The following is a 19,833-nucleotide window of genomic DNA, read 5'->3' as shown; positions in this document are numbered from 1 at the left end:
GGAAGTAACGGGAGTAATACCCCTTGCCCATGAACTCCTCAGGCACCGCCTCTGTTGCTCCTAGTCCTAGGAGCCATCCCACCTCCTGCTCAAGCAGAGCTTCGTGTGAGGGGTCCCCCAGGAGGGACGGGGGTGGTTGGGCAGGGAGGAAGTAAACTGGAGGGTGTAACCCCGATGGTGTTGAGGACCCATCGGGTCCAAGGTGAGCCGCGAGCATTCCGGGAGGAAAGCATGATTTCCCCATGCTAATTTTTCCTACTGTTACTCACACCTTCTTGTCAACGGTTTGAAATGGGCCATCCTGATTATCACTACAAAAGTTTTTTTTCCTCCTGCTGTTAATAGCCCACCTTAATTGATTAGTCTTGTTAGAGTTGGTATGGCAACACCCATTTTTTCCATGTTCTCTGTGTATATATATCTTCCTACTGTATTTTCCACTGCATTCATCCGATGAAGTGGGTTTTAGCCCACGAAAGCTTATGCCCAAATAAATTTGTTAGTCTCTAAGGTGCCACAAGTACTCCTCGTTCTTTTTGCTGATACAGACTAACACGGCTACCACTCTGAAACCTGTACTCATTTTTTGTGTGTTTTAAAAACAGCTATGTCAAATTGCCAAATAATTTGGACCAACTTTAATAAAAAGTCTGCTTCTAGGTGGAAATCTTACACTATGCGTAGCTTCAGCATGAAGCTAGTTATAGGAGAGTTATAAATCGATGACAGAAAGGGTCAGTTACAAAAACACTGTAAAAAAGTAATTATGTGCACACATTAAAACAGATTTATTATAAATCAATCCCATTTATACAATCTGATTAGCAACAAAAAAAAGCCATAAAGAAGCACAGTGTTCAGTATACTTTCGAGAATGATAACTATAAATCCATAAAAATAGTTTATTACCTGTATATTCTTTGGGCTAATGCTTCTGCACAGACCTGCCAAGCATCTTGGGAGATCTTCAGCTGTTCAAAATAGGCCAATGCCTGCAATCATCCCAAAACATTTTATTTAGAATTGCCGAAGACCAGGTAAAGCATCTGTAATTCCAAGCAAGTTCATGATTGAAAGGTAAGGGAGGCGTCATTTGATTCATAAAAGCTCCAGAATTATAAATTCCCTGGTGTCACCCTGTAGTATCGGGCAGGGGGACTTGCTGCCCACTCCCCCAGCTCCAAGTCCTCTGCTTGATGGAAATTTTGATAATACCGTGTCGTCAGAAATGGCTCAAGTTGAGTATCATTCGAAAGCCCCTTCTCCCACAAACACAAACATGTACCAAACATGACAAACATAGAACAATTATGTAGATATATAACCAAGAAAATGTTTTAAAAAAAATCAACATTACTATTTTACATTTTTATTTGTAGTTTAACAGTGTCACATCAAACATGCAGCCCTCACAAAATTAAACAGTGGCCCTCAACAGACTATCAGTTAATTTTCAGAACATGATAACTGATTATTATAAATGGAAGGAATGCTTCAAGATGATCTGACATCAGCAAAAAAAACTTTACTGGTACAGATCATCGGCTTTGTTTACAACTTTTTTTTTTTGGGCATAACAACAAGGCTGGTTAAGATGCCAGCATCCAGCCAGAAATTACGAGAATCCATCTGCAATGAACGCACGTAGTTACATAACAATTATAATCCCGAAGTATTTTATTAAAGCTCCTTGTTTTTACTTTGGTTTTGACCATTTTTAGGCGTCAATGGGAGACTACCACCACCAACTAGTAGTAGCTGAACCTTTGGAGAATGCCACTGCAGAGGACTTAAACACAACACTCTGTAGCACCTTATAAGCTATAAGAAGTGCACCCATAACCTGAATTTGGCAAGGTTGGAGAGGAAGTGTATTGGGCATCAGGAAAAGTTGAAGATGCCAGGACAAGTGCCAGCTGTGACCAAGATGTGCCTTATTCTAGGTCCCAATGCATGCATTTCAAGAAGAACACCTACTTCTGCAGTAAGCCAAAAGCATCCATGAAGCACAGTTTGAACACGAGACTGGTGAAAAACTATGAAGCAGTTATCTCTTAGCAAGAATGTTGCATTGAAAGTAAAGGGGAGCACTGACTCAAAAGATGCCCTCACACGACACTATATCACATCCAGTGATACACTGAGAACATACGTAAAATGTTGCATCGAAAGGTAAAAATAACAGAAACAAATACTGATTTTACTACTGAAAATTATGCAACTCAGCTGGAGTTCATTAATTGCCTCACAGAGGCTCTAATGCAGAGGTGGGCAAACTATGGCCCCTCCTGCCCAGCCCCTGAGCTCCTGGGCAGGGAGGCTAGCCCCCAGCTCCTCCCCTGCTGTTCCTCCTCCCCCGCAGCCTCAGCTCACTGCGCCACCGGCGCAATGCTCTGGGCAGCCAGGCAGCGCAGCTGCAGAGCCGCGGCCTGACCTGGTGCTCTGTGCTGCGCAGTGGTGTGGCTGGGCGGCTGTAGTGTCGGATAGGGGGTGGGGGCTGGGCCATGCCCTAACCAGCCCACCATACAATTTTGGAAACCCAATGGGGCCCTCAGGCCAAAAAGTTTCCCCATCCCTGCTCTCATGGGCGGGAAAGTGGTGGCGATGGCCAACGGAGAGGCTTAGTACACAGAAATATGTGCTTTGAACAGAATTGAAGAGGAACAAATGCTTAGCAGAAAGCCTCTTAAAGCACTTATTGAAGATAACTCTGGGATATGAACCTGTTTTTAGCAATCTTATCTGTGGAAATGAATCACAGTGCATATCTTTAAAAGCAGCAAAAGCCATAGCGCACTCAAAAGCAGAAGAAAGAGCTATCAAAGGTAACATGAAGACTGTTTGTGGCTGCTAAATTTTTACCAAAAAGCATTTTGTCCTGTAGTATGTGGGAGTTTCAGGGATTCATGGCTGACGTCGAACCTGACAAAATAATACTGTGTGACCTTTACTATTTCTTTAAGTGGTTCATTGGTGGTTGTAGTGACTGCAGCAAGTATGATAGTAAGCAGATACAGCAGAAGGCTGCCATTTTATCGCAACGCCTCATGTACAAGTGCTTGAGTGAAAGGCAGGTTTCCAACACATACACGACAACTGTGCAGCATATGCGTAATCTACCACTAAAATTGGCTGTTGATTTAACAATTCATTCCAAAACCCGTACAAAATTGTGCGGCTTATGCACAGCATTGGCTCCTCCACTGACTACAAAGTACTCCACCAGGAGACTGCAATTGCAAATGAGGTTCTTGGACACATGTAACTGAATGAAGGGTTGTACATTCTGCCAGATCTTGTCAAAGTAAGGTTTATATTTTGTGCTGCCAATAACTTAGACTTCTTCGAAGATCCAGCAAATAGCAAAGGTACCTTTCATGCTATTGTTATGGTCTGCTATCAGGAGTATATTAATTGGGACTAGTTCCCCTCAAGTGTTGTCAGGACCAGCAAAAGAACTGTTCCTTTAAGGAGGTTCCGACCTCATGACTCACTCTCCTATCAAGGTCCAAAAATTCTGAAGACAAGAAGTCCAGTTTTCAATGAAGCAGCAGTTAAATCACCTATAATAGAGCTTTTTACTTTCACTAACCCTGATCTCACTTGGTTATTGTGCAAAAGTAGGATGCACTACAGAGGTGAAAAATCAGAGTATAGTTTTAGCTGAAGAGATGGAAGACATACCCTCAAATGATCCCAACACCCAGGACAGACCACCATTTCAGGAGAAAGGTACGTTCCAAGATAGCCAACCTTTAACTTGCCTCTACACAGGATGTCAGAGTGCACAACCCATGTATACTCCTCCTGCCAATCATACTTGCTAGCCCCACTGATCCCTCAATTCAATTAACATTTCTTACACACCTTGAACACATGAACAAATACATCTGCAGAACTGAATCAAAGTGTGTTAAGACACTAGACATGGGCCTTTACAGGCCTGTTCAATGGCTAATAGTGTCCCGTAATGATCTCTGAAGGGTGGATTCTATGTCCTGGCAAACTGTACACATTCTTTGCAGAGATACGTGCAACTGGCTCCTTCACTGATGGCACTAGTATCCTCGAGATCTGGGGGATACAGCAACAATACTGTGAACCAAATTCTAGTAGGGAGAAAGCTGCAACTGCTATAGAAGCATATACCTGAACACACTATGCCCTTCAAAAATGCTGCTTACGTGTCTTCTTTGAAAAGCATACTGATGTGTGAAGCATACTGATGTGTGAAGTCACTTCCCAAAGGGCACAGGACTTGCAAGGTCAGTTCCATGCATTCCATGTATGCTGCTCTTAATGACCTTTCAGCATAGCAATAATAGATGCTATGGCTGAGGTACAGGCTCTCGACAAACCAGAAACTTAACACCTGCCAAGATTTGTCCAAACACTGCATTATGAGACTCCAGAGAAAATACTAGACCAGGCCTGCACAACTCGTAAAGTGGCAAGGGCCATATTACTCCAAAGAAAACAGCTGAGGGCCGAAACCCCCCAAGCGCCGCCAACCCCCCCCCCCAGCTCCACCAAGCCCCCCGAAACACAAGCCCCCCCGCCCCAGGACCGCCCACCCGTCCCACGGAAACAACCCCCCCAGCACCGCCGAAACACCCCACCCCCCCAGCGCCACCTGCCCCACGGAAACAAACCCTCCTTCCCCAGCGCCGCCCCACCGAAACAGCAGTATTGAACCTCGGTAATTTGTTATAGTGGGCCCTTAAGGTAGTATAATTAAGGTAAAAGAAAAATGTCTTTTTGCTAGAAGTAGAATAAGATCTTCCCCTCACTTTGTAATCAATTGCCCTGCTGAATGAATGAGGTGTGAATGAGGAAGGTGTGGGAGGCAGGCACCTCCAGACAGCTGCAACCCTTGGAGAGGGCAGGGCTGGCTCTAGGATTTTTGCCGCCCCACGCAAAAAATTTTTTGGCCGCCCCTCCTTTTTTTTAGTGCCCCTCTGCCCCCGGCCCCGCCCCAACTCCACCCCTTCCGAACCCCTTCCCCAAATCCCCAGCCCCGCCTCCTCCCCCGGCATGCTGTATCACCCCCCCCCCCGCTCTGCTTCCTACGCCCATGACCTCCCGCCCTAGCTCACCTCTGCTCTGCCTGCTCCCCCGGGCGTGCTGCTGCTCCGCTTCTCCCCCCTCCCTCTCAGGCGAGGGAGGGCGGAGAAGCGGAGCAGCAGCGCGTTCAGGGGAGCAGGCGGAGCAGAGGTGAGCTAGGGTGGCAGGGCACAGGAAGTAACAGGAGGGTAGAGGAACCGCTCCCCACTCCAGCTCACCTCTGCTCCACCACCGCTGCCTCCCCCTCCCCCGAGCGCCTGACGCTCAACTTCTCCTTCCTCCCAGCCTTGCAGAGGTGAGCTAGGGTGGAGTTGCACAGGAAGTAACGGGGGCGGGGGGGGGGTAGAGGAACCACTCCCCGCTCCAGCTCACCTCTACCGCCTCCCCCGAGTGCCCCGCCGCTAGGCTTCTCCTCCCTCCCAGCCTTACTGCACGAAACAGTGGTTTCACGCGTGGCAAGCCTGGGAGGGAGGGGGAGAAGCGGAGCAGCGGCAGCACGCTCAGGGGAGCAGGCGAAGGCGAGCTGGGGTGGCAAACTGGGGCGGCGGGGGCACTTTTTCCCCATGCCCCGGAGTCGGCGCCTATGATGGCCGGCACCAGAATGCTGCCTCTAGAAATGTGCCGCCCCAAGCACCTGCTTGTTTTGCTGGTGCCTGGAGCCGGCCCTGGGAGAGGGGATGGGAGCCAGACCAGATCAGTAGAACAGGTCAGCCACCGATTCGCCTCCTCAGCCCCTCTCCCCCGGCTTGCCTACTCACCCCCCGCCACTGCCTGCTCGCTCGCCTCCTGAGCCTCCCACCCCTCCGGCTCACCTGCCTCCCCGCCACTGCCCGCCCGCCTCCTCAGCCCCCCATCCCCCTCGGCTCGCCTACTTACCCCCCGCCACTGCCTGCCCGCTCACCTACTCAGCCCCACTCCCTCACCCCGCCGCTTGCCTACTCACCCCGCCGCGGGCTGCACAGTGAGCCCCCGCGGGCCGCATGTTGTGCAGGCCTGTACTAGACCTATAACGACATCTACCCTGCGTTTGACACATATGCAGAAGGCCATTTAAAATTTATCAAAAAGGAGAAACTCCATGGTATTGCACCTGTCCAATACAAAATAATTGACTCCATGAACATCTCCTATGTCACAATGAAGAAACTCCTGTCTTGTACTCTCACAAAGGGAGAGTTAACTGCATACCTTGCAGGAAAAAATTACAGCATCTGAAAAATTGCTCAAAGAATTTCACTGCGGCATAGTGTAATGAAGCTGCTGCCTCACACCATTCAGTGGAGTTTCTTCATAGCTCCCAAAAGAAGGCTGATACTATATTTATTTTGCATGCCATCAATGCAATAGAGGGGTGCTACTAAACTCCAAATTTTTGCACAAGACACTGATGTCCCAGTGCTCTCTGAAAGACGCTACCCAAGATTTCCGCAAGATTGTTTCTGTGCCTACTGCCAGGGAACAGAATCACCGTATATCCCTCAGAGATGTGTTCCTATCACGCAGACCATTAAAAGACACCGCACTGCCAGGTTTCCACACCCTTTCAGGATGCGACACTACCAGAAGGTTGGCTGGAAAGACCAGATTATTTTACTGGAAAGCTCTGGATTCAGCCTCTGAAGACTCTCTCCTTGCTCTGAAGGTGCTCAGAACAGCTGAGAAAGTCACTGATGATCTTATAGGTGAACTGGAGGCACTCACATGCCAAGTTTACTATTTGAAGACCAACAATATGACATTTTCAAAGAAGCAGACAAACCGAGAAAATTGACACCAACAAGGGGAACATTTATATATGCTTTCAAGACAACAAATTATCAAGCAATGGAATGCTCCAGGATGATTGACCGCATCCAAAACCACCCTCCTTTTCGGGCATGGATGGGTCTTGGAGGATGGACTAATCACACCAGTTAGATGTGAAACACAATGCACTCTCTTCAATCAATTCTTCAGCTAATCAAATGCTCATGTGCAAAGCCCATGCTCACTACCCTGCAGATGTTTGGCCAGCAGGCTGCCTTGTATAGAGACAGGCAAGAGCAGCATGGACAAGAATCAACATGACAACATGTCTAGTAGTGGAGCCCTAGATGGAGACGACACTGATGATGACTTAGATGAATAAATGTTTTCAGTACTACATGTCAAGTCTAACTTCCCTAATATTACCAAAGATCAGTGTATATTTTTATGTAAGCAATGCATCCCTGTGTTAAAGTATAATTACAAAAACAATTATTTTTAAACATGTTCTCAAATACATAGCTAAATAATTTTTCTAGGTTTGTCATGTTTGCTAACATTGTGTTTGCGGGAGAAAGGGCTTTCAAATGATACTCAACTTGATCAACTTCTGACAACACATCAAAATTTCCACCAGAGGGCCTGGAGCAGAGAGCCTTTGGTGAGAGGGGAGGAGTGAGTACCCCCTGCCATATCACAGACCATGACACCACTGAAGTTATTATTCCATAGATGTTTACAAATCAACTGACACCTCCCTTACCTTTCGATCACTAATTTGACCACAGAATGAGATTTTACTACATCATACTCCTAGGATTTGGGAAGCTGCACAATCACACCCTGCACACACTTCAGATAACATCTCTTGAGCTGTCCAGTAGGCTTTGAAACCTGTCATGCTGCAATGGCTTTTCCTACCAGCTAGGAGCACCAAAGCAATACAGTAACTCCTCACTTAACGTTGTAGTTATGTTCCTGAAAAATGCAACTTTAAGTGAAACGATATTAAACTAATCCAATTTTCCCATAAGATTTAATGTAAATGCAGGGGGTTAGGTTCCAAGAAAATTTTTTGGGGCAGACAAAAGGCATTATATACTGTACAGTACTCTACTGTGGTTGGGAAGTGCCCCTGGCTTACCTCACACAGGCACAGCCCGCTGCAGGCAAGGATGCTAGGAAGCACCTTCGCAGCAGCTTCCCCGGAGAAGAACAGGCGCCGACTTTGCCTGGGGATGCTCCAGGCCCACCTCTTCCCGTCCCCGCTCCACTCCAGGCCCACCTCTTCCCAACCCCACTCCACCTCCTCTCTGGAGCACGCCGCATCCCCACTCGTCCTCCCCCTCTCCCCCCCCCCCGAAAGTCCTAAACGCCACCAAACAGCTGTTTGGCAGCAGGGAAGTGCTGGGAGGGAGGGAGGGGGAGGAGGTGGAAAATAGGAACTTGTGCAATGCTCCCTTGTAAAGTCGCTGCTCTTCCACAGAATCTTACAAGCAGTGGACAGAATAGATATCCAAACGACATTATAAGGGAGCATTGCACAACTTTAAACGAGCATGTTCCCTAATTGAGCAGTGACGTAGCTTTGAAACAACGTTAAGCGGGAGGATGTTAAGTGAGGAGTTACTGTACATCTAATAGTGGTCAGGGAGAAATGAGCTGAAGCTTAATGAAAATTTTATGTGACCCAGCATTTGTTGATTTTAGGTTAAAAGTACTGTAAAAGAAGGTTTTAAGTTTGTGTTGAGAGCCACACATGGCTGTATTTAAAAATGTACTAAAGTTTAAACAATATAACTTAAGATAATGTGTACGTCAAATAAAAGCTGAAAAAGGAGTCTGAGAAATGGAAGTTATATTTAAATTCTGATTAAAATTGAACCATATTCTTGAAGAGTGCTGTTATGTAACTAGTTTAAAACTATACACTAATAGTACATAAGCCACAATCTACCTCATAAGTGTTCAATAGAAACAATGAGTTTTAAGTGTAATCTACTGAATGAAAAAATGTAACAAGGATGAATTACAGTGAGTAAAACCATGCTTAGCATGGCAGTATGTATATAGTAAATGGTAAAATAGTATGTATGTAAAATGAAGGACTGCATCTAGCATGCATACATAATGACAATACAATTATACGTTCCCTTTACTTCAGTTATCTAAATAATCAGACAAATCAATAGGATATTAGACAGTTGCATAGTAACTGGCTGCCATACCTAAAAACAAGCTTACCCTTTGCCTGAAGTCTGCATCAGCATTTGGGTTTAGCCCTAGAAGGGCTTGTTCATCCATCTTTGTTGCTATACTTTTTGTTTCCTATTTTTAACTGGTTTGCCCCCTTCTCCTCCAGTAGAAACTACAAACATCTGCAAACAGGGGAAAAAAGCAAAGTTGGAAGAAACGATATTCACTAAACACATCAGCAAACTATCTCAGCATAATCATAGCAGAAGTATCACTATTGCCAGCATGCGTGTAAGCCTTTAAAATGCACAGGAACATGGAATCTATTAACAGCCACACACTTGTACATATGGTCTACTGTAGACATTAGGGCTTCATGTCCTTCACTAACACCACTTATGGCCCAGAAAGTATTCCAGCTTTCCTTTTATACTATGAACAAATTTAAAGTTTTTCATACATTTGAACTTTCATCTTGTAATAAAAAACACAAAAGAATTTCCTGTCAATTTAACAGAGAAGATCCATATCAGAAAATCTGTATTTAATTCAAATACACAGATTCAAATTTACAATGCATAGAGAATGTTGGGTTTTGCTTTTTGTTTTGGTCACCCACATTTGATTCAAGTGCAGTATTAAGCTATTTTTTTTTAAAATAAGATTTTCTAGTATTTCTAACCTTATGGCTGTAGTAATCAGCGACTTCAATTACTATTTCTACTAATACTTTATGGATTTGTTGATAAAAACCTACTCTCCATAGTAGTCAAGATATTGAGAGGACATGTTCCCTACAAACTGCACAAAACACATCCTACCTTTTCCTGAACAAGGCGATAAATTAGCTACAAAATACATTTTATTCAGAAAGAGTCCACTTATTCTTAGGTAGTGGTTTTCAAACTGGGGTACTTATCACCCCTATAGGTACAAGAGCTCTCATCAGGGGGTACATGAGAAAAATCTGGTAATGGAGGACAATACATTTTATTTAGTAAGACTTGACAATCTAATCAGGTATATTATGACCCTATGTCAGATGTGGGTATGCGGTAAACTACAATATTTGGAAAGAGGCATGCAGCCTAAAAAGTTTGAAAACCACTTTCTTAGAGTGATGCCAATTTACTTGAAATGCTGTTTTCTGGAGTTCTGAATAAAAAAATTTTCAGATTGAATAAACTATGAATCCTGCAAACCAAGCTGTAGAAATTGTTTTAAAAAACCAACAAGATTATTCTCAGAACAAATGCAGAATGAATATACAGGCCATTCTGTAAAGCTCAGATTTCACTTGAAACTCTACCAAATATAATGGACAAACCAAAAGACTTGCTCAAAATATCCAGATGCCATTAAAGCAGCAGGGTAGATTATACAATAGTTATGTCCCAAAGGAAGTTCTCAGGCTTTACACCACGGGAGGTCGACAGGAGAAAATTTCCTGTCGACTTACCTTACTCTTCTCGTCGGGGGTAGAGTACAGGGGTTGACTGGAGAGCGATCTGCAGTCGATTTGGCGGGTCTTTACTAGACCCCCTAAATCGAACGCCAGTGGATCAATCTCAGAGCATCGATCCCGGCTGTAGTGTAGACCTGCCCCTAAGTCTGTTCTCTTCATTTGTGTGATGTAATCTACTGCAGGCCTGATAGTTTGTGGGAGGTGAGGGAAAGGAAGGAAGACAATAGGAAGAAGAGACTAAGTCAGAGGAAACCATAGTTAAAAAAATGCCTGAAACCCTATTGGTAAAGTCTCCCATTTCTTGGTATTTACATCTTACATACATTTTCCTGCTGGGGCTCCATTGTCAGGGGTAAGTCATAGTGCTAAAAGGCAGGACCCAGGGAGAGGGAAGCCCTGTACTTGAAATTAAGACAAAAATACATTTCTACTCAGCCCTTGATATAGTGGGTTATAAAACTGGTGTTATGGAGGGCAGCCGGATGGTTTTTAATAGATAAAACTAAATGCACGTATAAATGTTTGTAATGATGAGCTACCTACATGTAACAGGTACAACTTTCCTTATGAAGTGAATTTAGTCCTTAAAGGTTCTGACAGAAATGGAAGCAAAAATCCTCAAAACAGGAATGATGCATATGACAACACAACAAGCTTCCCACATTGCCCCACATTATGCCTTTATCCTGTGTTGGAGAGATGATCTTCATGGATTTAAAAAGTTACATGAGCGGATTTTTTAAAAACTTTTTTTTGTAAGAAATAGCTCCCAAAACAAATGAAAGATTACAGATAATTTCTTTTTTTCAATGTTTATTTAGTCCATTAGACAGCATTTTGCAGTCAGTTTGTTTCCCCTGTCTTTCCAGTTTCTCCTCTTTCTGTAATTATCTTGAATATTAAACAGGGAACATTTTAAAATATGATCACAAGACTACAAACATGGCAAGGAGACTCAGAGACAAGTTTAGGACCCAAGACTACTTCAACTCATTTTTGGAAAGAGACAAGATTTCAAGCTGTGTCCCTTTAATGAACAATAGAGGTGAGATGTTTCATTTCTTATTAGCAAACCTCTAAGACTTTTGAAAAGCCTAAGACTTTTCAAAACTGTTTAAGGGTTTGTAGCTTTCTCAATTACAGATTTTTCAGCCTTGTTTTAGAGCAATTGCATTAACAATGCAATGTGGATCTGGGGCTTAATGATATCAAAAATCATAGAAACAATCTTTCCCCACCCACCTACACTTTTGAAGTTCATAGAACACTTTTTAAAAGTAGTTAAAAGGTCTAATAGTAAAACCAAATAAATTCATATGGAGGTAGTTCTGAACTTCTGGGCACAAAGTCTCCTTAGGCCAGGTCTACATTAGAAACCTTTAGCAAGGTCTGTTAGGGGGTGTGATTTTTTTGTGAAATGCGCTAGTGTAGATGTGGTTATGCTCGCATAAAAGTGCTTTTGCCATTATAAACTGCATCTACAATAGGCGATTTGCAGGCATAGCTACACTAGCAAACTTTTTCCAGTTTAGACTATGCTTTAACTACATTATTATTTCAATAGTGCTGTAGCGAGGAGGCATGGCCTCTCTCAGAGAGTGACAGGGAGGGACCACAACACACCCCCTGTGGGCCAAACCAGGAAAGCCAAGTTTCCCTCCCCCCCAGAAACAGAAGGGTGGGACAGGAAGGAGACGACATAAAAAGCAGGCCCTGCAGCTCAGTTGGAGTGGGGCAACCACAGGAGATGGACGCACCTTGCCTGCTGCTGGAGCCTGCAGAGGAGCTGCTAGGTCAACCTCCTGAGAACTGGCCAGAGCTCCTGGGATCGCTGGCCAACCAAGACATTGAGGAGTTGCCCGGGCTGCCACTGGAAGACTGGCCGGATCTCCCCGGGGCTGCCAGCCGACCGAGATGCCAAGGAGCTGCCACCTGCGGCCTGGCCAGAGCCCCCCCGAGACAACAGACACAGGTACATCCCAGGGGAGAGTAGGAAGCAGCCCAGGGAAACCAGGCTCAGTGGTTTGAGCATTGGCTTAAACCCAGGGTTGTGAGTTCAATCCTTGAGGGGGCCACTTAGGGATCTGGGGCAAAAAATCAGTACTTGGTCCTGCTAGTGAAGGCAGGGGGCTGGACTCGATGACCTTTCAGGGTCCCTTCCAGTTCTATTTTTTAGATAGGTTAGATAGATAGATAGAGACACCTATTCTGTAACCTATAATGGCAGCAGGCTGTAAAAGAGACCCAGTTTGGGAATATTTTAAATGAAGTTCCTCTACCTGTGGGTAAGACAGGCATGCATGCAAAATGCAAACAGTGCATCAAAGTAATGCAAGGCCTTGTTGCCCGAATGAAACAACATCATGAGAAGTGTTCCTTCTCAGGAGGAAGCTGTGTTGAAGATGATGAAAGGAACATGTCTGAACATGCAGGATCTTCAGGTTGGCAAACTTTTTTATTTCATACTTCTTTCTTAAGGACTGCCTGTCTTCCTTCTGGACTATTCTTGAATTCTCATGTTTGAACAAAAGATATAGTTGTTACTTTATGGTACTATCATTTTAGATGCAGTTATGATAAAAATAAATAGCTGAAATAGGCAGATCTTCCTTTTACAATTTCCCCTTTAAAGTAGTACGGAGTGTAAGTGAATGCAATGAGTAATACTAAATGAGCAGTATGGTAATAATAATTAAATAACTGCATTGACTTATTTCGTTTAGTAGAATCCATCCTCAACATACAGGATTCTGAAGACTATCCACCTTCAAAATCACCATCATTTGTTATAGTTTCAGAGTTATCTGCCAAGGATAGTGTTTCAGTCACATCACGTATGTCACATAGCCACAGTATATCACCTGTAGCAAAAAGAAAAAAAAACCTCCATCATCCAGAAACAACTATAGATAAGTTTGTGATAAGAACCAGAAGATTACAAAAAGAAGTAATTGATGAAAAAAATCGCCCGGTTTGTTTATGCAACAAACTCTCCTTTCCATATGATTGAGAACCCACATTTCAGTAACATGGTTCAGTCATTAAGACCAGGATACGCTCCACCCAACAGAACAGATGTTGCAGGCAAATTGCTGGATAAAATGTATGAAAGACATTTAGCAGTGTGCAAAAAGTCTAGAGGGTAAAATTGTTAACCTGAATCTTGACGGGTGGAGCAATGTCCACAATGATCCTCTTGTACATGCTTGTGTGACAACAGACGGGAATGTCTTCCTTACAGAAAGAATTGATACATCAGGAAATGCACACACAGCAGAATACTTACAAGTAGCAGCAGTAAAAGCTATAAAACTGAAAAAAAATTCAAAATGTCTTGTACACAACTTGGTCACAGATAATGCTGCAAATGTGTCCAAGATGAGAAGAAATTTAGGAGAGAGTGAAGAGTGTCCCAAGCTAATAACATACCGTTGCAGTGCTCATTTCATGCACCTCCTAGCCAAAGACTTCAGTGTTCCAGAAATAAAGGCTAATGTTGTTGAAATTGCAAATACTTCCGTAACAACCACTTTGCAGCAGCTGCTCTGAAAAAAGTGGGAGGAACCAAGCTAACTCTTCCACATGACATGTGATGGAACTCAGTAGTGGCCTGTTTTGAGCACTATATCAAGAACTAGCCTAATCTGATGACACCGATAAAATTCTCAACATTGGGCTTAAGAGAAATGTTGAACACATGCCGAGTACCCTGAAGCCTATTTCTGTAGCCTTGAACAAAATGCAGGGAAATAGCTGTTTTATTGCTAATGCTGTTGAAATTTGGAAGGAACTGAGAGATCTTAAAAAGAGAAATATACGACAGAGTTAAATTACAAGCATTTAAAAAAAAAAAGGGACAAGCACTAACTCCAGCTCATTTTCTTGCAAATATTCTCAATACTCAGTACCAGGGTCAAACCTTAACTGCTGAAGAAGAGGAGTTGGCTATGACACGGACATCCAGCAACCATCCCTCCATAATGCCAACTAAAATAAACTTCAGGGCTAAGGGTGAACCATTCAAGAAATAGATGTTTGCTGATGTTTTAAAGAAAGTCACACCAGTGAACTGATGGAAGTCACTTAAGCACTTGGATTCAGAGACTGTTGAAGTGATAATTTCACTTTTAACAGCAGTAGCTTCTTCTGCCGGTGTAGAAAATATTTTCTTCATTTGGACTAATTCATTCCAAATTGAGAAATCGTTTGGTACCAGAAAAAGCAGGAAAGCTTGTTTTTCTTTTCCAGATTATAAACCAATGGGAAAATGAAGGTGAAGACAACTGAGTTAGCTGCAGAAGCCAATATTTTAAGTTTCTCGTGTTGACCTGGCTGACAGTCGATTTAATTTTTATTTTTTTTAATATTTCATTTAACTATTTTAGTTAAAAAACATTTTAACCTGATTTTAAAAAACTTGAATGTTTACATTAAAAAATTCATATGCTTGTTTTGTTAAAATATTATATTTTTGCTGTTGAAGAAAAAAATCCAGAATACACAACGTCGTCGTTTTAGTTAAATAAAACAATTTAGACGTGTCTGATGATGTTCTCCTCCTAATACAGCATGGCAAGAAAATCCTCCAAATATTCATGATGAACTATCTCCAGTTCAATAGGTCAACCTCCCAATGACTTCATAAATATCTGCTTCAATTACCTTTGGTAAATGAAATAAACATTCATTTTCTGATATAGCTGTAAATCTAATCTGAAAAGTTTTCAAAATAAACATATAGTGTGTACCTTCTAAAAATGAAACCTACATCGATCTGAGTTGTGAGAAGAATATGTATTAAGGTTATAACAACCAACAAGAATGCACTTTCATGCAGAAATCCATGATTAAATGGAGTCTTCCTGACTAGTGATTTAAATCAAATTGATTTAAATCAAATCCACCCTGAAACTCTTTACTAAAAATTTTAGTTTGTGTAGCTAACTCAAATATCGTTATACTCGTTCATTCGCCCGTTCGTTTATAAGCCGACCCCCCAAAATGGTTAGGTACAAATAGCAAAACCTGTATGACCCTTTCATAAGCCGATCCTATATTTCAGGGGTTGGAAAACTTTGGCTCCGGGCCTGTCAGGGTAAGCAGCCTAGTGGGCCAGGCTGGTTTGTTTACTTGCCGCATCCACAGGTTCGGCCAATCGCGGCTCCCACTCGCCGCGGTTCGCCACTCCAGGCCAATGGGGGCTGCAGGAAGGGTGGCCAGCATATCCCTCGGCCCATGCCGCTTCCCGCAGCCCCCATTGGCCTGGAGTGGCAAACCGCGGCGAGTGGGAGCCATGATCAGCCGAACCTGCAGACGCGGCAGATAAACAAACCGGTCCGGCCCACCAGGGTGCTTACCGTGGTGGGCTGCATGCCAAAGGTTGCCGATTCCTGATCTAATACATTGTGGTGAACCCCAGCCACAGGGAGCTGAGGGACTCCATGCCTGCAGACGCTCCAAGTAAACAAAATGTCCCAACCCGCCAGCGGCTTACCCTGACGGGCCAAGAGCCAAAGTTTTCCAACCCCTGAAATATAGGGTCGGGGAGGTGTATCAACTACAGCCCCTCCCACCACTGTAGTCTCTACACTGAAGTGCTACACTAGAAATGCTGAAGCTGCACCATTGAAGACATACTCCTAGTGCAGACAAGGCAGGTCTACACTACAGACTTACTTCGATACAACTCATCACTCAGGGTGTGAATAATCCACACCCCTGAGCGACAGTTATACTAACCTAAGCGCTGGTCTAAACAGCTACGTTTCTCCGCCTGATATAACTACCACTCCTTGCAGAGGTGAATTAACTATGCCAGCAGGAGAGCTCTCTCCTGTCAGCATAGAGCGTCTTCATTAAAGCGCTACAGCAGCTCAGCTACGCTGATGCAGCATTTCAAGTGTAGACCCGCTCTCACTCTGATCTTCAGTGATAGTTAATTCTACAACAACTCTCTCCTGAGAGCATCCTGGCTGCCACTAGAAAGAGAGAGTTCCCTCAGTCTTAGAAATAGACTTGCATAGACAGGGGTTCTCACAACACATTTTTTGGTGGGCTCAGTGCAGGCACCAACTCTTGCTGGTGGCTGCCCTGGGGCTGAAGCCTGAGTCCTCCATCCCTGGGAAAGTGGGTCAGGAACTCAACGGCCGCCTACAGAGTCCCAGGTTCCTCTGGTGCCACACACTAGCCCATATTTCTCCAGAGACACTACCCGGAGCCCCCTGGGAGGCTGTGCGGTGCAGGATACCAATCCCTGCTACTAGTGCCAGCAAACACCAAGGTGGCTCATCCAGGAGCAACAGCTCGGTGCTGCAGGGAGGGGCCACTGCTTTGTCTCCTCCCCTCCCCCGGCCCAGGAGGCTGTCATGGCCACAAAATTCCACTGGTGGCCACGTTGGCGGCATTTGAGAAACGCTGAACTAGCAGACCATTCTGTAGGAGTAACACTTTCTCAATGTACTTATGCTGCAATTTTGGACAGGTCAGTTATTTCCTTAGAAAAACAACTTGCTTTAACTATTCATATATATTGTGTAATACAGATTTGTTGCAATATCCCATGTGTAATAATTCTTCAATGACACACTACTTAATGTAAGAGTTGTACCTTTGTCTGGTGCTCCTGCTAGCAAGCCCCAGTATAATATAAAGCTCTCATTTAACACAACATTTTGAAGCTCTAAGGTAGTATTCTTAGTACAGCATGTACTATTAATTAGAAATTATTACATTTCAATGAAAAATGCACAAAGCCTTACTGGAGCTCATCATAAGAGCTCCCAAACCAGAATCAGCCACCTTAACAGGAAATTACATTGGAATGAAAGAAAATTAACAGAGTAAGTCTGAAGTTATTAACTTCTTGTGGTGAAATAGGGTTCTCTACCTCCTCAATGGCTGTACTAATATTGCTTCGTCACAAAGACCCCAAATCCCCCTCCTTCCCTTTGGAGACCATTAACACCATTATTTAGTAACTCAAAGGATTGCCAGTGAAAGAAGTGAGGTATTTCCACCCCGTTATCCTAGCTCAGGATGGGAAATACAGATGTAATTTAGGCTAGGTCTACACTACCCGCCTGAATTGGCGGGTAGAAATTGACCTCTCGGGGATCGATTTATCGACAATCGATCCCTGAATCGACGCTCTTACTCCACCAGCAAGGTTGGGAGTAAGCGCAGTCGACAGGAAGCCGGAGAGGTCGATTTTGCCACCATCCCTACAGCGGGGTAAGTCGGCTGCGATACGTCGAATTCAGCTACGCTATTTGCGTATCTTAAATCGACCCCCCCCTGTAGTGAAGACGTAGCCGAAGTTACTGTCCTATCTGTTACTAGCACATCAATGAGGAGTGACAGCATTCTCTTCCTACAGCAGGGGTGAGCAAACTTTTTGGCACGAGGGCCACATCTGGATATGGAAATTGTATGGCGGGCCACGAATGCTCACAAAATTGGGGGAGGAGGTGCAGGACGGGGTGCAGGCTCCAGCTGGGGGTGCGGGCTCTGGGATGGGACCAGAAATGAGGAGTTCAGGGTGTGGGAGGGGGCTCCAGGCTGGGGCAGGGGGTTGGGGTTCAGGGTGTGTGTGTGTGTGTGTGTGTGTGTGTGTGTGTGTGTGTGTGTGTGGGCTCCGGCGGGGGTGTGGGCTCTGGGATGGGGCTGGGGATGATGGGTTGGTGGGCAGGAGCGTGCTCCAGGCTGGGACCAAGGGGTTCAGAGGGCGGGGGGGGGGGGGGGGGGAGATCAGGGCTGGGGCAGGAGTGCAGGCTCCAAGTGGTGCTTATACCTCAAGCAGCTCCCAGAAGCAGCAGCATGTCTCCCCTCCAGCTCCTATGCAGAAGCGTGGCCAGGCAGCTCTGCACATTTCCCTGTCCGCAGGCGCCGCCCCTGCAGCTTCCATTGACTGTGGTTCCTGGCCAATGGGAGATGCGGGGGTGGCACTTGGGGAAGGGGTAGTGTGTGGAGTATCCTGGCTGCCCCAACATGTATGAGGGGGAGGGGGGACATGCCACTGCTTCTGGGAGATGTGCCGAGCGGGACAAGCCCCAGACCCCGCTCCCTGGCGGGACCTCAAGGGCCACATTAAAATGTCTGGAGGGCCGGCCATAGTTTGCCCATCCCTGTCCTACAGCATGAAACCTCTGCAGCGTTTGGCAAAGGATTAAGGCAAATTCTGATCACCCATCTAGCAGTACATATTGTGCTTGTTGTAAAACAGAAGGAATAACCCTAACGCCTACCAAGGAGCATGGGACATTGAAATGATTAGTCAGTTCCCTTACTGCATGCTGGATTCTGAAGAATGGCTAATTTCACTCTGTATACAGATGTGAGAAAAGGAGACTTCAGTGGTTCATATGTTGAAGGTGATCGTTGCAACCACAACCGCTAGAGATTTATTTCAAATTAAAGCAGAAACTCTACAGAAATGGATGTTGCTGGAGACGACAGGTGTTAGTAACGCACGCACAACAGGGTATTTTGCAAGTTTAAAGAAAACCCACTCCCATTTCCCAGGACCTTTGCAGGCCAGGCGGCAGTCTAGGAGGGCTCTGGGTGGCCAAGCCAAACGCTCCCGTGACGCTGCCAGGCGGACGAGCAGCCCCATTACAACGCCCCCAGCGATGCCGCACGGGCGGAGGACCCAGCCTGCCGTAGCAAAGGCGCTGAGCCCTCTAGCGCCTTTCCCCAGTTCAGAGCTGCCGAGAGAAGGCCGGGCAGCACCGGCATCAGAAAAGCCCGGTCCAGAGCCAGCCAAGTACGCGGCGAGGGAGCCCCGCCCGGCAGGGGCCCCGCGGCCCGCAGAGGTTGCTGCTGGGACACGTTCCCCTACCCAGCCGCGAACACGCGGTGGCCCACGCCGCCGGCCGGCCGCCCCAGCCGCGGGCAGCGCCCCTCTCCCACAGAAGCCGAGGGCTGGGCTGAGTCAGAGCCGCGGGGCCCCCGCTGCCCTAGTACCTTCCCGGTCACTCCATCCCGGCAGCGCCGCCGGCTCCGCTTCCCGCAGCTCCGAGATCGCCACAACCATAGAGAGGAGAGCGGGCCGGGCCTCGCCGCGCCCGCGCGCCGCCTCCGCCGGCGGCAGGGAGAGGGGACGCCGCCGCCACTGGAGCGCGCGGGGCGGCCGCGCGGGCGATGCTGGCTGCGTGTCCGGGGCGCGCGTAATGTGGTGTCGAGCCTCTAACCAGGCGTGTCCCCGCCCCCTCAGCCAGAGCACGGGACTATAGTTCCCAGCATGCTCTGCGGCTCGCGTACGCCCCAAGCAGTCCCTGAAAGAGAGCGAGCGGTATTTCCCCTTCCTGACACTCACCTTCCTCCTCCAATAGACCAGAGCGCCGCCTTGCATGCTGGGATATATA

General features: G+C 45.8%; 1 protein-coding gene across 1 annotated transcript in view; it reads right to left on the bottom strand.

Annotated features, from left to right (window-relative positions):
* XPOT (exportin for tRNA) overlaps positions 1 to 19,612 on the bottom strand; it is a 70,340-nt gene extending 50,728 nt beyond the window's left edge. The window contains exons 1-3 of the mRNA XM_026648774.2: positions 19,433 to 19,612; positions 9,055 to 9,188; positions 910 to 992 (exon numbers count right to left, since the gene is read on the bottom strand). Coding sequence (XP_026504559.1) covers positions 910 to 992; positions 9,055 to 9,114 — 143 coding nt within the window. The 5' untranslated portion in view covers positions 9,115 to 9,188; positions 19,433 to 19,612. The remainder of the gene's footprint in view (positions 1 to 909; positions 993 to 9,054; positions 9,189 to 19,432) is intronic.
* Between the last annotated feature and the right edge of the window lie 221 nt (positions 19,613 to 19,833).

This window comes from Terrapene carolina, unplaced genomic scaffold (assembly GCF_002925995.2).
Source record: "Terrapene carolina triunguis isolate 2854851 unplaced genomic scaffold, T_m_triunguis-2.0 Scaffold68, whole genome shotgun sequence".
In the NCBI taxonomy this organism is placed as follows: Eukaryota; Metazoa; Chordata; order Testudines; family Emydidae; genus Terrapene; species Terrapene triunguis.
Note: the sequence above shows the minus strand (reverse complement) of the source record. Positions and strands in the feature narration are given on the sequence as shown.